Source organism: Bufo gargarizans, chromosome 9, assembly GCF_014858855.1.
Source record: "Bufo gargarizans isolate SCDJY-AF-19 chromosome 9, ASM1485885v1, whole genome shotgun sequence".
NCBI lineage: Eukaryota > Metazoa > Chordata > Amphibia > Anura > Bufonidae > Bufo > Bufo gargarizans.
In genome coordinates this window covers 23,277,531-23,299,385 of record NC_058088.1, presented here as the reverse complement: position 1 = coordinate 23,299,385, position 21,855 = coordinate 23,277,531, and the positions used below count along the sequence as shown (strand labels likewise).

Genomic DNA, 21,855 nt, shown 5'->3' with positions numbered 1-21,855 from the left:
CCGCAGTCAGTAAAGGATACTGATGTGTGAACTGACTCATTCAAATCCACGGGTACGTGTGCTGCCCACAGAAAACGCAAACAGCACACGTCAGTGCAAGATGGAAATGTGGACGAGGCGTTACCGCTGTATTCTCCCAGGCGATAAGCTGCTGCCTCGTGCATCTGCCCTCTTCTTTCCCCACTGAAAACACGTATACGCTTGGCGAGAAACAGCATGTATGTGGGAGTCGGGAGAGATTTTGGCTAACAGCCATGGGCAACTTACTTATTTTTTTTAGCTTTTATGTCTCCTTGGGGATATTTACCCTACAGGGTGTGAAGAGTATGGACCGGCTGACACTACAAAGGTCACCATAGAGCTCTGGATGAGATTATCCTGTAGGTTCATGTTACATAGAGGGCTTAAAGGAGCTAGCCAACAGTATAAACACCCCCCACAATGCCCGGCCCCCTCTTATGGAAGATACTTACCCGCGTCCCTTCGGAATCCTGCACGGCCGCTGCTACATCTCCCCGTTGTGCTGATCCAAACATCCGGCGACGAGTCCGTGACCCGCTTCCCTAGCATCAATGTGATGTCACCCGTGATGCAAGGGGGGCTGGCCATCGTCACGGCCTGCAATTGGCTGCACCGCCCCCCGTATGTTTTGATCTGCATGACCGGGAGATGCAGCAGTGCAGGGATCTGGAGGGACACAGGTTCCGGGGACCATTCTCCTCCATAGAAGGGGGGGGGGGGGGGGGTTTATACTGTTGGATAACCCCTTTAATGTGGATGGGACGACTAGAAGCCAGTTGCTGCTCGTTAAGCGGAGGTGAAGTGCTGCATTTACGATTGATCGCTTGTCCTCATACAGATGCATTGTATCTGGCAGCAGATCGCTGTTCAGACGGAATAATCTGCTGCCCAGCAATGATCATTTACTTGTCAGCAACGACAACTGCTTTGCCCAATGAATTAGGGTTTCGCTCTTTCGAGTGATCGGCTCCACCTTTAGACGGGCAGATTGCCGGGAACCTCTAAATCTATCTCTTTGCTTGTAGTCAACGACCAGGCCCATAGCTCCGTGTAGGAGCTGTATACCCAAGAGTAGAGGCTTGATATAAAGACTACTTGCAGAGGAGAAGACGATGTTTCGGATGCCTTTTAAATGTCAGCCTAATACAACAGAACGGCTCACGAAGAGAGAGAGACTGGGAAACAAAACAAAATCATTTAATTCCAAGAAGAAGAAAAAAAAAAAAAACAACAATATAGTTTTCTATAAAGAGCAAAAGAAAACTGAACAGTAATATCGAGGGGACCCATGCTAATGGGGTCACTAAGGTAATCGAAAGGCCAACGTCACAGCTGTGTGCCTCTCAATAAACCCGACCGATCAAAGGGTAGAGAGCGAAGAAATCAAGTGGAATCACGAAGGTGATGGTGCAGGAGACAGTACCAAGAAATCGGCCATCTTGTCAGCCTACCCCCGCAGACTGTAAGGCGTAATCCCTACTAGTCACATATACAGCTGACTGGCTGCTCAACCAAATGATTGTTTACTGTAGGACTTAAAGGGCATTTCCTCCTTACAAACGATAAGGAAATACAAGTCCTTGAGTTCTCCTCTTCTGTCAACAATTCTATTCAGGTGTCTCAGTCCATGGAAAAGATGGATGATCTGCAGTCGAAATTATGAAGGCTACCCCATCCGGATAGCCTATTCCCAAAATGTCCTGGTGGTGATCAGTAGGGAGGCTGCAGGAGGTCACACATTTCAATTACAGGGGGAATGTGGTCTAACACAGAGGGTCTTCTGCTTGGGATTGGGCCTCCTACACACAACCATCGGGCCGCCATGCCTGTGTTGCAGACCAGAAAACGCTGACGTCAACGGGTCCGCAATCTGCGGCGAAAGATAGGACATGTTTTATCTTTTGTGGTCCAGAGGCAGCGACCCAGAAGCCCAAGGAAGGGTTTCCGTGCGTTTCCGGGTTGATGCCTCTGCGTCACAAAAGAAAGTACATGTCCTATCTTTCCCCGCATTTTGCAGACCCGTTGAAGTCAGTAGGCCCGCACTGCAATGTGGAGTGCAGACGGCCGAAACACGTTTTGTAGACCCGCTGTCTGCCACACCGGCATGTCGGCCCTACGGTCTTGTCAATGAGGCCTTTTAATGTCCACATGCCCTATAGACAACAAGAACCCACGCAACTAAGACTCCTGAAGAGCAAACCAAATTGTTCGGCTACATATGCCTATAGAACTGCATAAATAGGCAGATCTATTGTCCGGTTGTCCGGCAAAGCAGGTGACAACTTCTGTCGAGGCTGGAATAGTGGGCACACTGAAGCCAACAATCTAAGGGGTAAGTGCCCTTTACTGATACTTTCCTCAAGTTGCAATAACTATAGTCCCATTTCATGGGAGTTTTCTGGCGGTATAATTTAGAGAAGGCTGGTCAATAAATACATTCAGTAGGATATATCATGTTATATTGGTCTGAAGCAATTGTGGAAGCCACTGAATATCAGCAGAGGAAGGGGATGCGCCATGCATGTACATTCAATAAGTTAGAGGCCAGCAGATGAGCCATGATGTCAGCAGGGACGAGAATGACAGAGCACATGTGTGAGAATGGTCACCGATATGTTATAGTCTCATCAATGAACCCTCCCCAGACCGAGCCATCAGGTCAACCGCTCTACACCGACTTCCCCCGGACTCTCACCGGCTGCATCTCAATACAAAGACCTGAATACAGAGGCGGCTCTCTGCCCTGGTGTCTGTCACAGTCGGAAAGAGAGACAGTCACAGTACATGAGGCAGTAGCGGCCGCTGGGAACGGCAATGTTTAGGATGCACTCGGTCACTCTTCGCCCTGATGTCTCAGTGCTGCATGCTGCTGGCGCTGTCGTGGCTTGGCGGAGGTGTCTCTTTGCCCCCAGGTGTACTCTTTTTGTGGCCCCGGATACAGTGAGAGCTATTGCAGTAGTCGTCTTCGTCTTCGCTCTCGGTTGAGCTTTCGCCGAATGCCCTCGGTTTTTCGTAGATGCAGCAGCCTGAATGAGAAAGCAAGAATCACGAAATGGGGCAAAAGACTCGTCAAATCTGGCTCTGCAGAAAGATGCTTAAAAAGTACCATCTGGGCCTGCCCTACATCGTGTACTGGGAGAAACACGGGCGGCAGTACTAATTGTTCCTGCCTTATATCATCCACAAATCATTTACAGGGAGGCAGTACTATCTCTGTACCTACATCATTTACAGGGAGGCAGTACTATCTCTGTACCTACATCATTTACAGGGAGGCAGTACTATCTCTGTACCTACATCATTTACAGGGAGGCAGTACTATCTCTGTACCTACATCATTTACAGGGAGGCAGTACTATCTCTGTACCTACATCATTTACAGGGAGGCAGTACTATCTCTGTACCTATATCATTTACAGGGAGGCGGTACTATCTCTGTACCTACATCATTTACAGGGAGGCGGTACTATCTCTGTACCTACATCATTTACAGGGAGGCAGTACTATCTCTGTACCTACATCATTTACAGGGAGGCAGTACTATCTCTGTACCTACATCATTTACAGGGAGGCAGTACTATCTGTAGCTACATCATTTACAGGGAGCAACAGGGAGACGGTACTATCTGTACCTACATCATCTACAGGGAGGCAGTACTATCTATATAATTTACAGGTAGATAAAGTGAGTCAGTACTGCCTGTGCTTATATACATTACAGTGAGATAAAGAGGCAGTAATATACGCACCTACATCATTTACAAAGTGGAAAAGGGAGGCTGTACTGTCTGTACCTACCTCATTTACGAGGAGAAACATGGAGGCAGTGCTATCTCTACCTGACATGTCATGTCTTCCTAGCACTGTATGTGCATAATCGAAAAATAAAAACTAGTAACATTATTCAGGAACCTGGGGACGTAATGGATTATATGTCCGCACTGCCGAGTAACTGTGCAGTGGTCTGAATGGATTCGGGCCTCAGTTTAGTAATGCCAGGCAGACATGGCGGAGCAATGCTGGCTCTCTATGTCCTGTGGGTTACATGCGGGTATTTAGCCCATGACTAGATTCTAAACTTCCGGCTTTCAGGAAGGAATATGGAGGCCGGGACCAGCGCGGTGATCGGCCCAAACCTGAGCTGCCCTCCATACACCACACAGGCGAAGGGAAGAGCCTCACGTGTCACTGGCACCTGAGAACCAATTCTCTGTCGTTTCTGAGATTAATTATCCGTTACCGTGGTAACCTGATGAGGACGATCCACAAATGCCCACTCTCAGATGTCACCGACGTTCCTAATATAGCCAGGAAAATGTGTCACGGGGATGGAAGCAAATTGGGAAGATGTTAGGGCGGACCTGGAAGCCGCCAGTTCTAGCCATATTAGGAAGGGGGGGTGGCTAAAAACATGTGTTGCCATGGTAACTATAGTCCGTGCAAGTGTGCCGCCCCCGCCCCCCCCCCCCCAAGGTTCGGTCAGTGATTTTGAGCCAAAACCAGGACTGGATCCTCCACAGAGATAAGGTATAAGGGAAATCACTGACGTCTGAATGAGGCTTAGAAAGGCACAGCCGTGTTTTGTAGTTGCGAATCATGGGTCCCGGCCGAATGCACCATTTATTTTAACTTCCGTAGAAATGTCCTATCCCTGTCCGCAAAACGGACAAGAGTAAGACACGCTCTATTTGTTTTGCGGGGCTACAGAAGGGACGCGCACAGCACACATTGTGCGGTCTTCTACATCTTTTGCAGCCCCACTGAAATGAATGGATCCGATACGCATTTTTTGAACAGAAACTACGGGCGTGTGCGTGAGCCCTAAGAGTCAAGTCAGACAAACTGGGATAAAGGCTTTAAAGGGCATCTGTCAGCAGTTCTGTCCCTATGACACTGGCTGACCTGTTACATGTGCGCTTCCCTTGTCTGGCGCTTGTTCATACAGTATGTGTCCGCATTGCTGAGAAAGAATAGGTTTTGATATATGCAAATGAGCCTCTAGGAGCAACGGGGGTGTGGTCATTACTCCTAGAGGCTATGCTCTCTCTACAGGGCCAGGCAGCGTAAACATCATCACACCCGGCCCTGTCAATCAAAGTGCAGAGGGCCCAGCAGTGGTAGAGAGAGCAGAGCCTCTAGGTGTAATGACTACGCCCCCGTTGCTCCTAGAGGCTCATTTGCATATATCAAAACCTAATCTTTCTCACCAATGCAGCCACATGGGACCAACACAGATGCTGTCAGCTGCCAAATGCACGTGTAACAGGTCAGCCAGTTTCAGAGGTACGAAGCTGCTGACAGATGGGCTTTAAAAGGGAACCTGTCACCAAGAAAATGTGAAATATTCTGTGATAGAGCGGGAGGAGCTGAGCAGGGTGAGGTGTAGTATTGTAGGAAAGGATTCAGTACAACTTGGATTTCATTCCTTTAAATTCCTGCTCATTCCGGGCCTTAAAGTCCAGGAGGCGGAGCTATCAGTGATTGACAGCTCTCTGTATACAGTCATAGAGGGAAGCCTGCCAATCACTGATAGCTCCGCCCCCTGGACTTTAAGGCCCAGAATCAGAAGGAATTAAAAATGAATGAAATCCAAGTTTTACTGAATCCTTTTTTCCTACTACACATCCACCTGCTCAGCTCCTCCCGCTCTATCACCACCGATGCCCGGAGAGAAACGTCCCGGTAGATTATCGCTGCTTCTGGAAATCTCCTTTAGGGCGGGGTGCACATCACGTTTTTGCCGTCTGTTTAACATATACAAAAAAAGTATACATTAACGGATGCCATACAGTGACCTTAGAGTTCCACTGTAAAAAAAAAAAAATTTAAAAAAGTAACGTAACTGTTTTTATTTTTTACCGGACACAAAAACGTAGTGTGCTGCACTTTTGTATTATTTATTTTTATTTTTTACAACATCTTAAATGGATGGCAAAAACATGATAAGGACCCGCGCTTAACTAGCGACCTCTGCACTAGGACCGCGCTCCCCGAAATAAGCGGACATATAATCTGACTAACTCTCGACGCTGTTTTAACGCCGCAGTTGGTATAAACACGGAAGCGGATGTTGTTTGTGGACTAATCTTTTAGATCCGACCTTTGGCTCTCTAGCGGTGTTAGAACCACAACTCCCAGCATGCACCGCCAGGTCATGTAGAGGAATTTTGGTTGGTTTTACAAGCGCAACATTGGCCAAACCTGCGGATTTGGCGCCCAGATTCTCCTCCGACGGGTGACGCCGCTATAAAGAAGGATCGGGCTGGGGAATTTCAGTTTGCTCAGTGCTTTGTTTCCGCAGGAGACAAGCGGCCACCTGAAGCGCCTGGCACCGGCTTACTGCCCACTGAGGACACGGGCACGTTCGGCCAAGCCTAGCCCATGTGTATTGGGGTGGCCGTGAGCACTAGGTCTGTCTGTACATCTCCATGGCGCAGCAGAGCAGAATGACATTTATCTTATCCACTTTGGTCAACCCCTCCCTCAACCTTCTCAGGAGGTCGTGAAGGCCTCAAAGACACCAAGGCTGATCGGTCTGCCCGCGAAGACACGTCGTCTCTGCTGACTCTCACATTTCGAGGAGCGCCTTCCCAGGTTCTCGTTATCCACCGTGTCGCACGTCCACTCCACCTTCTTATCAGGTTTCCTCTTCCTCAGCTTTATGGTCAGCGAGCGCGGTTCCTGCAAATAGACAATGAACGTCTCAGAGCAGCAGAGATTCCCGTGGCCGTCACAAGGGGACAAAAACACAAAACGGCACCGTGGGAAGTGGGTGACCGTTTTTTTTTTCAACAGGTAGAGCAGGCCATTAGCAATAGTTTGTCACCAGATTTAACCCTATTAAGCCATCTGACATTAGCGATGTGCTAAACCTAACGAGCCTATTCCTACTTTTATCTGTGCCCCCGTTACGCCAGACATCTAACTTTTATAATATGCTAATTAGCCTCTAGGTGCAGGGGGGGGGGGGGCGTTGTTCCCGCTCCTAGAGGCTCCGGTCTCCCACCTTTGTCGCCTCCCTCCAAGTCCTGATTGACAGGGCCAGGCAGCGCTCGCATCTGTCTGCCAGCCCCGTGCTCTGGTGAAATCTCACGCCGTTCAGTATTCGGCGCAGGCGTGGTGATGAAGCTGGCAGCCTGCGAGCATCTTTGCCTCACCGCGCCTGCGCCGAATGCTGAACAGTGAGATTTCACCAGAGCACGGGGCTGGCAGACAGATGCGAGCGCTGCCTGGCCCTGTCAATCAGGCCTTGGCGGTGCAGGAACAACGCCCCCCCCCCCCCCCCGGCTAATTAGCATATTATAAAAGTTAGATCTCTGGAGTAACGGGGGCATAGATAAGAGTAGGAGTAGGCTCGTTAGGTTTAGCACATCGCTAATGTCAGCTAGCTTAATAGGGTTAAATCTGGTGACAGAATCCCTTTAAGGGACGGACCAGTATATAAGGAGATTTGGACCTGACCTGCACTGGCATGAGGGGGTGTAACCCGGCTCATTGGTCGGGCACGCGCGCTGCCCATGGGTCCCGTCAAGGACTTTCTTTGCAGGCTCAGTGCAGATCCAGGAGGTTGTGCTGCCGTTATGCATGAGCTAAAGCAAGGCATGCCCAACTACAACTCCCAGCATGCTCTAATAGCTGCAGGCTGTCCGAGCACGCTGGGAGTTGCGGCTCAAGAGGGTGAATCCCCCGACCGTCAGCCACTGGTTATACAGGGGACCCATGGCTGCCTGCCAGGTCACTTCACATCAGATTAGGTCACCTCGAAAATTTTATTAGAAAGTGGTCAACCCCTTTAAATACACAGATGCCAATCATACGGGGAGGACGCCCCTTTAAGAGGGTTCTCTCTGCCAGTCCGCCATTGCGGTGACGACAGGACCATCTGCGAGCTCATGAAGGGATAGAGGCTGTGCCTGGGAGCGGGGGCCCCTGCCTATCACAGCTGTGGGGGCCCCTGCTACCTGTTTGCATGTCCCCCGCTTCTCGTCTGGAGGAAAACTGCTAATAAAGTTACGGCGTCTCTCCCTCCGTCTGATGACGTCACTCACCGGCTGGGCCTCGTTCTCGGTCACGGTGCTGGACGCGGCTCCTTCCTCCACCGCCGTCCGACAAGATTCCGCCATGTCAATGGATACCGAGTACAACGGGAGAACGCTTCACAGGAGGACAGACCGTCTAACTTACTTCCCCGACTTCCGGCGCTCTGTCCGCCCACTTCCGCTCTCCTCCCTGGTACTGGGAGCCGCTTCCCCGTTCGGATGACGTTTATTTTTTCTCGCAGATACAGGCGCCGTTTCGTGCGTCTAGCCTGTGATCGTCATCCCGTCATAGTTCGCCGTTAGTCACGATCCCAAATTCCCTTCTGCCCGAGACCATGATGGCCGACGCGTTTCTTCGCCGTTTTGTGACGGAAGCCAAGCGCCTGCATAACGTCTCCAGAACACACTGCGTTACAGGTGGTGTCTGAGCGCCATTTTTCTGGAGATAAGGCTACTTGTAAAAGCGTTATGGGGCGCCAGTAAAATGGCTCCTCTCTGCAGACAGCTCGTCACGCTCTTCATTGCTATGACTCAGAACCAATGGCGCTGCCTGATTACTACACGTGACTCTACCATGACCAATCACCGCTCTGCGTTCCACATGTTTTGCTCTGGCACTGATAAAGCCGCGTCTGCTCGACTAGAACCCCCCCCCCTTGTAATCCCTAAAAGCCAGGTCCCTCGCACTGAGTCGCCTTCTGGAAGTGGCGGTTGCTATAGCGACAGCGTCCTATCAGCTGCTTCCGCCGGATGTGGAAACGACAAGAGGGGAGGAGGTGGGGGTATAAAGAAGGCAAGAGAGAGGCGCACGGGACCTGAGGCAGGGGACGAGACCACGTGACCCCCCCAGGGTAGGTGATGCTGACGTCACTGACGAGCAGTTGACGCCATCCCCGGCTTTGTGGGGTGATAATTGACGTCATCAGCCCCATCCTGGCATTCTGGTGGTGAATGGATTCCATGGCTGCTGGTCAGTGTCTCACAGCCAAACATGTCACCTGTGGGGTGTGAATGGCTGTGGTCCTGCTTTGGGCGACTACAAGTCCCGTACATCATTGTAAAGATTGGGAAATATATGTGTTAATCCAGAAGAAGGCACAACAACCCCCATCAGGCATGTGGCAGTTGTCTGAGATATCTCTTTATTTGTGTCCCTTTTTGTGCTGGTGGTAGGGGGATGTGAGCAGGACCAGTCTCCTTCCCCCTCTGGCAGCTCTGAGATTCTGATCTTCTGACACAGAGAAGAAAGCAGCTTCTATTGGCTGGGGGCAGAGTGACTGAGCGTGTGTGTCCACCAGCACTGGGCTCAGCAGGTGGACGTGCACATTGCTATACACCCCTGAACACCAGGTGGCGCCATATACTATGTAAGGAAATGGCCAATCTTCCGGCTTTTTGTAAGATCTGTGCAATGAATATGAGATTTAGGGCTCGTGCAGACGAACTTGTGGCGCCTGTTCTGTGCACTGGGGACCGCAATTTGCACCATCCGTGTGGCTGACGTGTGCAGAGCCGTCATCCGTCCGCACCGCAAAAAAATAGAACCTGTTTTGCGGCACGGGGAGAGAAACCCCATGGAAGCACTCCGTAGTGGTTCCGTGCCTCGCCACAGCTCTGGATGGCGGACACATTCGAGGGGATGGGCCGCTGTGCGCACATTGTGGACCCGCTGTCCAGGCACGGGCCAACAACGGCTGTGTGCGTGAGGCCTTAAAGTGCTTCTCTCATCTCTCATACGAGGTCGGGTAGGGACATGTGTGTGTCTCTCCCCCCCCCCCCCCCCCCCACGCCGGCTCAGCGCGCCGCGTATCATGGCCAACTCTATGGGACTGACGGAAGTTGCCCGGCCGGCGCTCAGCTATTTTAGCCGTGCATGGGCAGTATGGTCTCCTTCACTTCAGGGGCCCGTTCTGGAGAGGAATGTGGGCCCCTGCACCTATCTGTCACTGACGGCGTGTCCTAACGCTGGGCGATCAGTGTCTCCGAGGAGACGACCCCTTTAACGGTCAGTGTCTCCATCCTGCTCTTACAGTAAAGAACCCTCATCTGTGATGGTGAAGCTTTCCGTCCACTAGATGCAGAGGATGCCCCCTTGTCCTGGGGGGGGGGGGGGACAGTGATCATACTGCCCCCTATGGTAGATCCCACCCCCACCCCTTCCATGACTGGGCAGCTCACAGGGGTCCCAGTGGTAGGACCCCCACACTTCAGACTTCCATGGTAGCAGACGTCCAGTGCACGTGTGTGACTCCATCTACTTGTGTCCTGCACATGTGTGACCTCCGGCTTACCGACCAATCGGGAGGCTTAAAGGGGTTCTCCAGGGCTGATGGCCTGTCTCGGGGATCACCAACCTCCGGCATCCAGCTGTTCTCGAACTACAACTCCCAGAATCCTCGTTTCACTTCTGTGGGAGTTACAATAACAGCCAAGTATGTGTGCATGCTGGGAGTTGTGGTTTCACAGCAGTTGGATCCTGGTGGGGATCAGACCCTCCACCTTCGTTGTTCCTCCTGCACAGCGCCCCACTTCTGGTTGTGGCTGTGCCTGGTATTGCAGCTCAGCCCCTTCCTCTGACGAGCCGTTGCCCTCCTTCAGTCACTACATAATAAAATGTTCTGCAAGTTTCTAATGTACATTGCATATCCATTCCTCACCATTTTCAAGATCTCTGCTTGCAGTCTGAATAGAAAAGTATAGTTTCCATCTAGAGATCCTGCCCTAGTAATCTCCATGGCAGAGAGTTCATTATAATTGCACCTAGTTTAGCCGCTCCTCTGTGACTTGCCCTTTATCTTCCTGCAGTCTGTGCTTCCCTCTCCTTGCCAGCAGGGCCCCAAAATGATGAGTGCTAGTCCTGGGCATGGGTCTGATGGGGGTGGATCCAGCCACGTGCCTGTCTGTACTGGGTCTGGGTGCCATATGGTGGCCTCTCTGAGGTCATCCTGCGCTCGGGGAAATTCCAGGCGGCATTGGCGAGTACATACCAGACGGGTCTCGAAAAATGTGCAGCAGATAGTTATCCGGGCAGCGCTCACCCCCCTGGGATCAAGTAGATGCTTCCTGTTCTGCTCTTAAAGGGATAGTCCAAATAGAGAAAGCTGTGTGAACTGAATCGGCCCTGCCTCCAGTACAGTGGTGGTCATCGGCCATGCCAGTAATAGTGACCCACAGAGCCCTGTGTCGTGTGCATGTGCACTTACACCCACTGCTCCGGTGCACCGGTCACCATGCAGAACCTTCCATGTGTCTCCCTGCACAGACCCCTCTTCTCATATAAGTAATGCACCCATAGTACCCCCCCCCCCAAATAAATAGTGCACCCATAGTACCCTCCCCCCCCCCCCCCCCCCCCAGAATAAATAATGCACCCATAGTCCCTCTACCTCCACCCCCCGGATAGAAATAATGCCGTCACAAAGCTGGGAGCGTCGGGTCCTGCTGCCTCCAGTGCAGGCGGATGAGATTTGTCTTTGTTTTTATTTTAATGCCTGTTAGAGGGGTGCACTCCTGCCTAAACAGCTGTTAAAACCTGGCCCATAGATTTCAGTGGGGTCCATCTGGCTGTAAAAAAACAAAAATAGCACATCTTATTTTTGGACACCCGCTATTCACTGGCCGTTTCTCACGCATTGGGGTATTCTGGTTACATTGTTTTCCCCCTATCCTGTTAACTATTAGGTTCTACCGCTGGGACCCCCCACCGATCACTAGAACTGGGGGCTCCCATACCCCCTGCCCACCCCCTGACTTGAACAGAGTGGTCGGTTGTGTAAAGTTACCTTTTTGTATTCTTTCTTGGACCCCACTGTGGACGGGGCCAGAACTACTACTCCCTAGCGCATGCGCAATCTGCTGAATCCACCCCATCTGCGCTGGCGCCCAGGAGAGGAAATATTCTTTCCCTGTCCACAGTGGAAGTTGCGTCCCGTCCGTAGCCAATGCTGGAAACCTGGCAAAAGACGTGATGTTGGCAGATGCAGGGTTTTCAGAAGAGGAGACTCGCGACACCAAGATCCCGCGACAACCGCTGATGGTCTCCACTCCAGGAATACGCAAAGCATTGTAAGGTTAAACTGCCCTAGAGATACATTTCTCCACCCGGCTTGTCGGTTGGGGCTTTCGTTCGCTCCTAGGCCTCATGCACACAATCATATCCATCGTACAGTCCACACAACAGCTACCGCTGTGCATGCTGCTATCTTCACACTAGACCTGGCTGTTCAGACAAGAATAGGACATGTTCTGTATTTTGGGCGATGGCGACGCAGATGTAGACCTCACACAATGACCCTTAGAAATGAATGGGTCTGCATGCGATCGGCAAAAAAATGCGGAGGTGGACCCAAAATACGGTCATGCATGAGGTCTTCGGGGTGGTTGTCCATATTTTCACAAGTATTAAATTCTGCATTGAGTTCAGTCTTCCGATCGCTCCCTCTAGTCCACTGCCCTGCCCACGTCGGTGTACAGAGGTCTTATTGTGATTCAGAATGAGGGAGCTCTGGATGGACCGTGTTTTAGGTCCCAGCTATACTTGTGTGGCAGAGTTCGTGGATGCGTCGGTTGGCACTGTCAGCCCAGTCTTACCAGTCCCTCTGAAATCTACAGAGGAGATGCCGTAAAAGCTGCTCCCTGTTCTTTCTGCTGACTCCTTCTCCCCTGTGCTGCTGTGGGGAACATAGAGCGCTGAGAGCAGCGTGCGCCATGTTCTCTGATACTAGGCTGTGCAGTAGGTCAGCCTAGTATCGGTAAATGTCAAATCCCAGTATCTAATCGATACCGGTACAAAAGTATCAATGATTCGATACCCGCTACAACCCTAAGAGTCCATTCACACGTCCGCAATTTCGTTCCGCATTTTGCGGAAAGGAATTGCGGACCCATTCATTTCTATGGGGCAGCATGATGTGCTGCCCGGATACGGAATTGCGGTCCCGCACTTCCGGGGCCGCAATTCCGTTCCCGAAAAAAATGGAACATGTCCTATTCTTGTCCGCAAAATGCGGAAAGCACATTGCCGCTGTCCGTGTTTTGTGGATCCGCAAAACACGTTACGGACGTGTGAATGGACCCTAAAGGAGACATGAAGAATTGCTTGGAGTCCATTCCGATAATTGCTCATCCTTGTAAAACAAGGCCAGCTCATGTCCACCAGTCCAGGAGCCGCCCGTACAGTGCAGGGTGGGGGCTCCCCTCTGTGATGTCATGATGAGACAACCCGTGAAGTTCTATCTGCCTATGCAGGGGTGGAAGACCTGCCTGCAAATTACAACTTTAATCTGTCTAGTTTTAACGAGTCTTAGGATTACTTGTTTTCCTCCCACGTAATGTTCTTCTGGAAGTTCTCCTTTGACCAGTATTAATTGGCCACCATGACGGGGTTCCATCTGTCCTGATGGCTTTCTTCCATTCTAGATAATGTCCATATGGAAATGCTCTTCATGCACGGACTGAGCGTCTGGGAAGACATCCAGAAGAATGTGCATCTTGAGGGACATATGGCATCCCATATTTTCCTAAAACAGTCTACAAATCGGACGTTCCTATTCCTAAGGCTGACCGTACACGTTGGGTACCTCAGCCAAACAATCTCATTCAACCAAAATCTTTTCCTTACATCCCCTCAAGATAAGTCGCTGCCAGACCCCCTACTCTACCTTGCTTCAGAACGAGGGATTCAGATTCGTATCAGTAAGGGGCAGTGCTGCAGTAACCAGCTCCGTCACCTTCAGGAATGGACAGAGCTGTGGAGTTCCATCTCCGACTAGCAGATACTGATGGTACCCAGATCCCTGTATACTTCATGCTTGTGGTCGTTGGAGACTTGCCACCACCTTTTAAATCACCACAGATCTTCTATTCATAGGAGACTATCAATTGGAAAGCTGACCCTAGACATTAGACTTGGCCTCGGCTGATTTTGCCAGGACTTGCGAACCCTGGTTTCACATGAGTGGAGGGAAGAAAGGATGGTTGTTTTTCATCTCTGTAAATTTTTTCATATCTGTACCCAGGAACCCAAACAGGAATTCTCTTTGTACTTCTGATAACCCGACGGTCAAAAAAAATAACAGCTGGAAATGTTGAGGAAGCAAAATCCTTGTTGACCCCCATCCCCCGGGTGAGTTTACCGAGATTGTTCCATCCCCCCGCAGCCATATAGTGCAGAGTAAACTGATCTGTAGAAGGAAGAACTACTGAGGTAGTCACTACTTGTGCAAAAAAAACTTTCCATAGCAACCATTTACTACTTTATTTTATTTTAGGAGGAACATAAGGGGACAAAAAAAAAAGTTTTCACCAGACCTCGGCTCAGACTCCCAATGTTAATCATACCCCCAGACAGAGCTCTGAACAGACCCCCAGACAGAGCTCTGAACAGACCCCCAATGTGAAGCAGACCTCAAAATCGCCTCTCCTGCTCCAGATGCCGCCACTTCTAACATCCAGCGCTCTTCCTGCTGCGCTGTGACCCGACGCCACACAGCGTGAGGTCAAAGAGCGGCCGAGGAAAACCAGGAAGCAGTGAGTACAAAGCCCGGGGAGCTCTGCATTCACCGCTTCCCGGTCCTCCTGTAGTAATGAGCACTCCCATTAGTATTCGTCTCATAAGATAAGACTCACTGGACCCCCCCCCCCCCCCAGTTTGCGGGTAAAAGTGCGTCTTATAGGGCGAAGAATATGATCTGCTCATGGCTGCACTGGCTAGCGCATGGTGCTTCAGAGGAGTTGTCACCTACTTGCTGTCGCCCCTGTTGCTAGGCAACAGCCAGACTTTATTGGAATGCACATAGGGAAATATTCATCAGAGAATTAATAATACGAATGGAGAATTGCATTTTTTACCAGTGTTTTTATGGAGAATAATTCTTTTTTTTTTTCTTATTTATTTTTTTCCTTTAAGGGTTTGTTCAGATGTTTAACGTTGACCTACCCTGTATCTGTTTGGTGGGGTCCTTCTCCCAGCACTCTCGCGATCAGCTGTTTTTGTAGAGACTGCAGCGTTCCCGGTGAGTGCCGCGGCCCCTTCCTAGACCAGTGACGTAATGTTCATCGGTCACATGGCCTGGACTGCAATACTTAGCACAGCCACCATCCACTGGGCGGCGCGGTGCTTGGTAAGCTGTGAGCAGGCCGCAGCCTTGTCATACAGCTGATCGACAAGGTCCCCCACCGATCCGATACTGAGGACAGGTCACCAATAATAACTTCACCCTATCTTAAGGTCTTTGTCAACGGTAGCAGATTTACTTACTTTGTACCGAGCCACAGTTTCTGCATGTGTGTACTCCAATCACATCCAGAGCTGCACTTAGAATCTTGCCAACTTCAGTGCATTGCGGGAGCTCAGATCATTATTTCCCTGTGAGCGCTGAGCTCTTTGTCCACATGTCTGGCTGTTGAGGGCTCTCCCCCCCCCCCCCCCCCTTCATATCTTTGAATGCTGCTTTGGATGTGACTGAGTATAAAACTCAAAACAACTAAAGATCACTAGTTACTCTGTATTAGAGCACACGACCGTAGTGTTTTTGCGGATTCGCAAAACACTTGATACCAGCCCATGTGCGTCTCGCAATTTGCGGACCGCACATGGCCGCCACTTTGATAGAAAATTGCGGACAAGAATAGGACATGCTCTATCTTTTTTGCGGAGCGCGGAATGGAACTACTGATGTGGACAGCGTCGGCCCCGTTCCGTGAAATTGCAAATGCGGATTCCTTCATACGGATGTGTGAATGAGCTCTAAGGGTCCATTCACACGTCCGCAAAATGGGTCCGCATCTGTTCCGCAAAATTCATTTTCAATGGGGTTGCAAAAGATGCGGACAGCACACAGTGTTCCGTTCCACGGCCCCGCAAAAGAATAGAACATGTCCTATTCTTGTCCTCTGACACGGACAAGAAAAGGTATTTCCATTACCGTGCCGGCGATGTGCGGTCCGCAAAAACACTTGCGGACGTGTGAATGGACCCTTATACTGATGAGTAGGGTCTGGCTTTACATTGCTCGTTCGGCATCAGTCCCCAGCGATACAAGCGGCCGCATCGCTTCTCCCCGGTGATATTTGCATGTGGATTTGGAAGACAAACCGGATCGGGGTGTATCCAGGTCACTGCGTGATTATAGGAGAACATCAGAACAATGGAAGGACTGTTCATAGGCCACGACACGGGGCGGCTTCTTGTGCCGCTTACCTCGGCTACACGTATGTACTGGGCTGTAAACTGGTCGGCTGAGATTTTAAAGATTTACGTTTCTTACGCTCTCGTGCTCCAGAGCAGCGCTCACAGAGCACCCCACAGTGAGATGTGTGACCGAACTGCTCAGCTCTCCCACAAAGCACTGCCGTCTTGTACAGCTTTATTCAGCATGCAGCTCTGGTTGTGACTAGAGCATTACTCAACATTACTGCTGAATATTTACTGTAGCTTTTAGGAGTCATGTTTAAAATCAGCGCTTTTTAAAAAAAATAATTTGATTTATTTTTTCATAAAATTATTTTATTTTTTTGTGACCTCACTGGCCCCTCCCCCACACACACGAGCCAATCAGCTGTCAGTGTTTTTCTGTCTATTTGATGTGATTTTTGTACTGATTGATTTTGGTTCTTTTTCCTGCAGGCCTCGCTATGACCGTAAGATGAAGGAACGTGGTCGGAGACGCGGGCACGGAGATGATGGAGCTCTGGGGCAAGTGAGACCGCCGTGTATGATATGTATATAAATCTCTGCACCTCCCTAGGGCCCCGTACTCATTATCCCTCATTGTACAATGGTCCCTGTGACCTGGCCTGTGCGCTTGGCCTACTTGAGGTGTGAATGCTCACCCGGCTGTTACTCCTGACCCCGCAGCATACATGCACACTCCATGCGGCTGAGCCTGCGTGTGGTCTCAGTAGGGCGGGGAGAGCTGCCTTCAGACACCTCTGGCGGCAGGGACAGGATGGGGCTTGGTTTGCCACTTTAGATGGTCAGTTGGTGCCGCCAACCGTCGTCTAAAATGACCCCCAAGTGTAAACTACGGGCCCGCAAAACACGGATGCCGGCTGTGTGCGTTCTGCATTTCGCAGATGCACATGGCCAGCGCTATATAGAGAATGCCTATTCCTGTCCGCAACCGCGAACAAGAATAGGACATGCTCCATGTTAACGGATGCGGACAGCACACGGTGTGCTGTCTGGATCTTTTGTGGCCCCATTGAAATGAATGGGTCCCCACCCGTTCCACAAAATTGCGGAACGGATCCGGATCCATTTATATTGTTGTGTGAGGCTGCGTTTGCGGCACATGCTGACATTGCGGAGGACAAGTCACCCGCTGAATCAATCAGTAACCAGGATGGACTTTACTACTTCACCTTTGGATGTGGCCAGAAATGTACAATGCAGAGGCGGCTCATCATCTGCACATGATGGGAGTAATTGCTGCAGGGGAAGCAGCTCCTTTGTCTCCAGGAGTTTCGGGGCGGCTCTGTTCAGGTTCCAGACGGGGCCCGATTGCTGACCACTCAGCCGTCATGGTGGGGGTATAACCCAGCATGAAGCAGCGGCGCCATGTTGTCTCCTCATTCATTCTCATTCACACATAAGATGGCCAGTGATTCATCCGTGTTTGGTCCATGTGTTCGTTTCTTGCTCTCTGTGCGTCATCCGTGCTCCGAGAACATCTCTTCTTAATGGTCCGTTAAACATGGATGACGTCCGTGTTTTTCATGGACCCGTAGACTCGGGGGCGAGCTGGGAACTTAAAGTGGCCCTGAAAAAAAAACTAAGTGACCTCATGTTGTGGATGGTCCCAAATTGACAGAAGGAGGGACAACAGAAGTAGATGGCCCCAGCAGAACCGGATACCGCAGTGCGGCACAATATACCACCCCGGCAGAACCAGATACCGCAGTGCGGCACAATGTACCGCCCCGGCAGAACCAGATACCACAGCGCGGCACAATATACCGCCTCCCCGGCAGAGCCAGATACCACAGCGCGGCACAATATACCGCCTCCCCGGCAGAGCCAGATACCACAGCGCGGCACAATATACCGCCTCCCCGGCAGAGCCAGATACCACAGCGCGGCACAATATACCGCCTCCCCGGCAGAGCCAGATACCGCAGCGCGGCACAATATACCGCCTCCCCGGCAGAGCCAGATACCGCAGCGCGGCACAATATACCGCCTCCCCGGCAGAGCCAGATACCACAGCGCGGCACAATATACCGCCTCCCCGGCAGAACCAGATACCACAGCGCGGCACAATATACCGCCTCCCCGGCAGAGCCAGATACCGCAGCGCGGCTCAATATACCGCCTCCCCGGCAGAACCAGATACCAGAGTGCGGCTCAATATACCGCCTCCCCGGCAGAACCAGATACCAGAGTGCGGCTCAATATACCGCCTCCCCGGCAGAACCAGATACCAGAGTGCGGCTCAATATACCGCCTCCCCGGCAGAACCAGATACCAGAGTGCGGCTCAATATACCGCCTCCCCGGCAGAACCAGATACCAGAGTGCGGCTCAATATACCGCCTCCCCGGCAGAACCAGATACCAGAGTGCGGCTCAATATACCGCCTCCCCGGCAGAACCAGATACCACAGTGCGGCACCATATACCGCCTCCCCGCCAGAACCGGATACCACAGTGCGGCACAATATACCGCCTCCCCGCCACAGTGTGAAATTGTATCATCGTTCTGAGGATGTGATACAGTTAAGTTCAGGAGGGACCTGCGCCACTGGCCAGGTGCACAAGTACTTGATTAATGCTGAGAGCATGAGATCTTTAAAGGGGTCCTCTCCCTTCAGCAAATGTCACTTATGTAGAGAGAGTTTAATACCAGGCACTTCCTAATGTATTGTTGTTATCCATATTGTTTCCTTTGCTGGCTTTCATTTTTCCATCACATTATACACTGCTCGTTTCCATGGTTACTGTAATCCATCAGCGTGGTCGTGCTTGGACACTGTAAAAAGAAGAAAAAAAATAAAAATCGCCAGCCTAAGTGCGCTCCCGCAGTCTCGGCCACCAGAGAGGCTGACATTTTTTCCTAAAGTGTGCAAGCACGTCCACTACTGATGAATTGCAGGATGGTCGTAGCCATGGAAACGAGCAGTGTATAATGTGATGGAAAAATTGAATCCAGGCAGCAAAGGAGACAATATGGACAATCCCAATACATTAGTAAGTGCCTGGTATTAACTGTCTCTACATGGTAAATGCTATTTGCTGAGGGGAGACAACCCCTTTAAGTACCTGACTGGCAGCCAAGAGGAAGGCTTGGGCGGCCCCCTGGACATCGGTCCACTGGGAAGTTTCCCTGTAGGGTCTATGGCCAGTCCGGCCGTGCAGACTGTAATGGACACCCTAATATGCTTCACTAGTGTTCGCCCCATAAGATTCTGTGACATTTTTCCCCCACTTTGGCGGGGGGAAGGGGGGTGTCTTATGAGGGTGAAAAATACGGTACATGTCCTTGCCCTTTAAATACAGATTTTTTTTTTTGATTTTTTTATTATATTTTTCTACTACAAGATGCATTGCTTTCTTTGGGAGTGATTTAAGTTTTTCTTGCTGGTTCATGAAGATAATGCCAGAACCACAGTGAAAACTGACACCTGAGAAGGAGTGGGGGAGGAGGGATTCGCATACAGTTGCTATGAAATCTACATTGTCCTTCAAGGTTTAAAAATCTCCCTCCCCCGCTCTGAACGCGTGCATCACTCCGTGTCTGTACAGTGTCATTATTATTAGTGCAGTTACTGGGCGGCGGTCAGACTGGTAATACTGGGTCCAGTGCGTTGACAGGCCGGCTTCCCCGCTCTGCACGGGAGGTTTAGGGCACACGTTTTGCAGTTTGGTGACAATTGTGCCTTCAATGTCCCATATACAGTAAGATAAATGCAAAGGCGGAGAAGGTGCTAATAATAGTAAAAGTAGTTACATTGATGGGCCCAAACCCCCGCTGCTGCAGCACGTGCCTGCTGCAGCCAGTCACTGGTCTCAGGGAAATACAACACAAAACTGCTGAGGCCACTGATTGGCTGCAGCGGTCACATTTGCGGCGTACGCTTGAGTCATGTAAACAAAGCCTGGCTGGGGGGATCACAGCGGCGGGTGCTGGAGCAGAGGGGGTTATTGTTTTAACACTTTCCTAGCCTTTGATCTTGCTAGGCCTCTTTCACACGAGCGTGACGGATCGGCTCCGGGTGCCTTCAGTGAAACTCGCACCATTTTGCAAGCAAGTTCTGGCCCTTTTTTTATTTTATTTTTTTTATTTTGTCTGCGATTGCGTTCACTTTTTTCCACGAGGGTGCAATGCGTTTTGATGCGTTTTTCATGGTCGTGAAAAAAATTTTTAAGGATTACAAACATCCTCGAGAAACCATCCGTGAAAAACTTATCGCATCCGCACTTGCTTGCGGATGCAATGCGTTTTTCACTGAAGCCCCATTCACTTCTGTGGGGCCAGGGCTGCGTGAAAAACGCAGATTATAGAACATGCTGCGATTTTCACGCAACGCAGAAGTGATGCTTGGGGAAAAAAATAACTAGCAGTGTCCGTATTTGAGGTGGTGGTGGTGGTACTAGCAGTGTCCGTATTTGAGGTGGTGGTGGTGGTACTAGCAGTGTCCGTATTTGAGGTGGTGGTGGTGGTACTAGCAGTGTCCGTATTTGAGGTGGTGGTGGTGGTACTAGCAGTGTCCGTATTTGAGGTGGTGGTGGTGGTACTAGCAGTGTCCGTATTTGAGGTGGTGGTGGTGGTACTAGCAGTGTCCGTATTTGAGGTGGTGGTGGTACTAGCAGTGTCCGTATTTGAGGTGGTGGTGGTGGTACTAGCAGTGTCCGTATTTGAGGTGGTGGTGGTGGTACTAGCAGTGTCCGTATTTGAGGTGGTGGTGGTACTAGCAGTGTCCGTATTTGAGGTGGTGGTGGTACTAGCAGTGTCCGTATTTGAGGTGGTGGTGGTGGTACTAGCAGTGTCCGTATTTGAGGTGGTGGTGGTGGTACTAGCAGTGTCCGTATTTGAGGTGGTGGTGGTGGTACTAGCAGTGTCCGTATTTAAGGTGGTGGTGGTACTAGCAGTGTCCGTATTTGAGGTGGTGGTGGTACTAGCAGTGTCCGTATTTGAGGTGGTGGTGGTGGTACTAGCAGTGTCCGTATTTGAGGTGGTGGTGGTGGTACTAGCAGTGTCCGTATTTGAGGTGGTGGTGGTGGTACTAGCAGTGTCCGTATTTGAGGTGGTGGTGGTGGTACTAGCAGTGTCCGTATTTGAGGTGGTGGTGGTGGTACTAGCAGTGTCCGTATTTGAGGTGGTGGTGGTACTAGCAGTGTCCGTATTTGAGGTGGTGGTGGTGGTGGTACTAGCAGTGTCCGTATTTAAGGTGGTGGTGGTACTAGCAGTGTCCGTATTTGAGGTGGTGGTGGTACTAGCAGTGTCCGTATTTGAGGTGGTGGTGGTACTAGCAGTGTCCGTATTTGAGGTGGTGGTGGTGGTGGTACTAGCAGTGTCCGTATTCGAGGTGGTGGTACTAGCAGTGTCCGTATTTGAGGTGGTGGTGGTACTAGCAGTGTCCGTATTCGAGGTGGTGGTGGTACTAGCAGTGTCCGTATTCGAGGTGGTGGTGGTGGTACTAGCAGTGTCCGTATTCGAGGTGGTGGTACTAGCAGTGTCCGTATTCGAGGTGGTGGTACTAGCAGTGTCCGTATTCGAGGTGGTGGTACTAGCAGTGTCCGTATTCGAGGTGGTGGTGGTGGTACTAGCAGTGTCCGTATTTGAGATGGTGGTGGTG

General features: G+C 50.8%; 2 protein-coding genes across 2 annotated transcripts in view; one reads left to right on the top strand and one right to left on the bottom strand.

The window, feature by feature from the left end:
- Window positions 1-1,202: 1,202 nt before the first annotated feature.
- On the bottom strand, window positions 1,203-8,410 carry PPP1R11 (protein phosphatase 1 regulatory inhibitor subunit 11). The gene is made up of 3 exons (XM_044305375.1): window positions 8,070-8,410; window positions 6,594-6,702; window positions 1,203-3,047 (listed from the first exon to the last, which is right to left on the bottom strand). Exons 1-3 carry the CDS (start codon window positions 8,142-8,144, stop codon window positions 2,875-2,877), a joined length of 357 nt encoding a protein of 118 aa, XP_044161310.1. The 5' UTR covers window positions 8,145-8,410; the 3' UTR covers window positions 1,203-2,874.
- Window positions 8,411-8,773: 363 nt separating this feature from the next.
- The window catches only part of MGAT1 (alpha-1,3-mannosyl-glycoprotein 2-beta-N-acetylglucosaminyltransferase), a 29,018-nt gene continuing 15,936 nt past the window's right edge, over window positions 8,774-21,855 (top strand). Inside the window, exons 1-2 of the mRNA XM_044305373.1 lie at window positions 8,774-8,911; window positions 16,687-16,759. The gene's annotated coding sequence lies outside the window, so the exon portion shown is untranslated. The remainder of the gene's footprint in view (window positions 8,912-16,686; window positions 16,760-21,855) is intronic.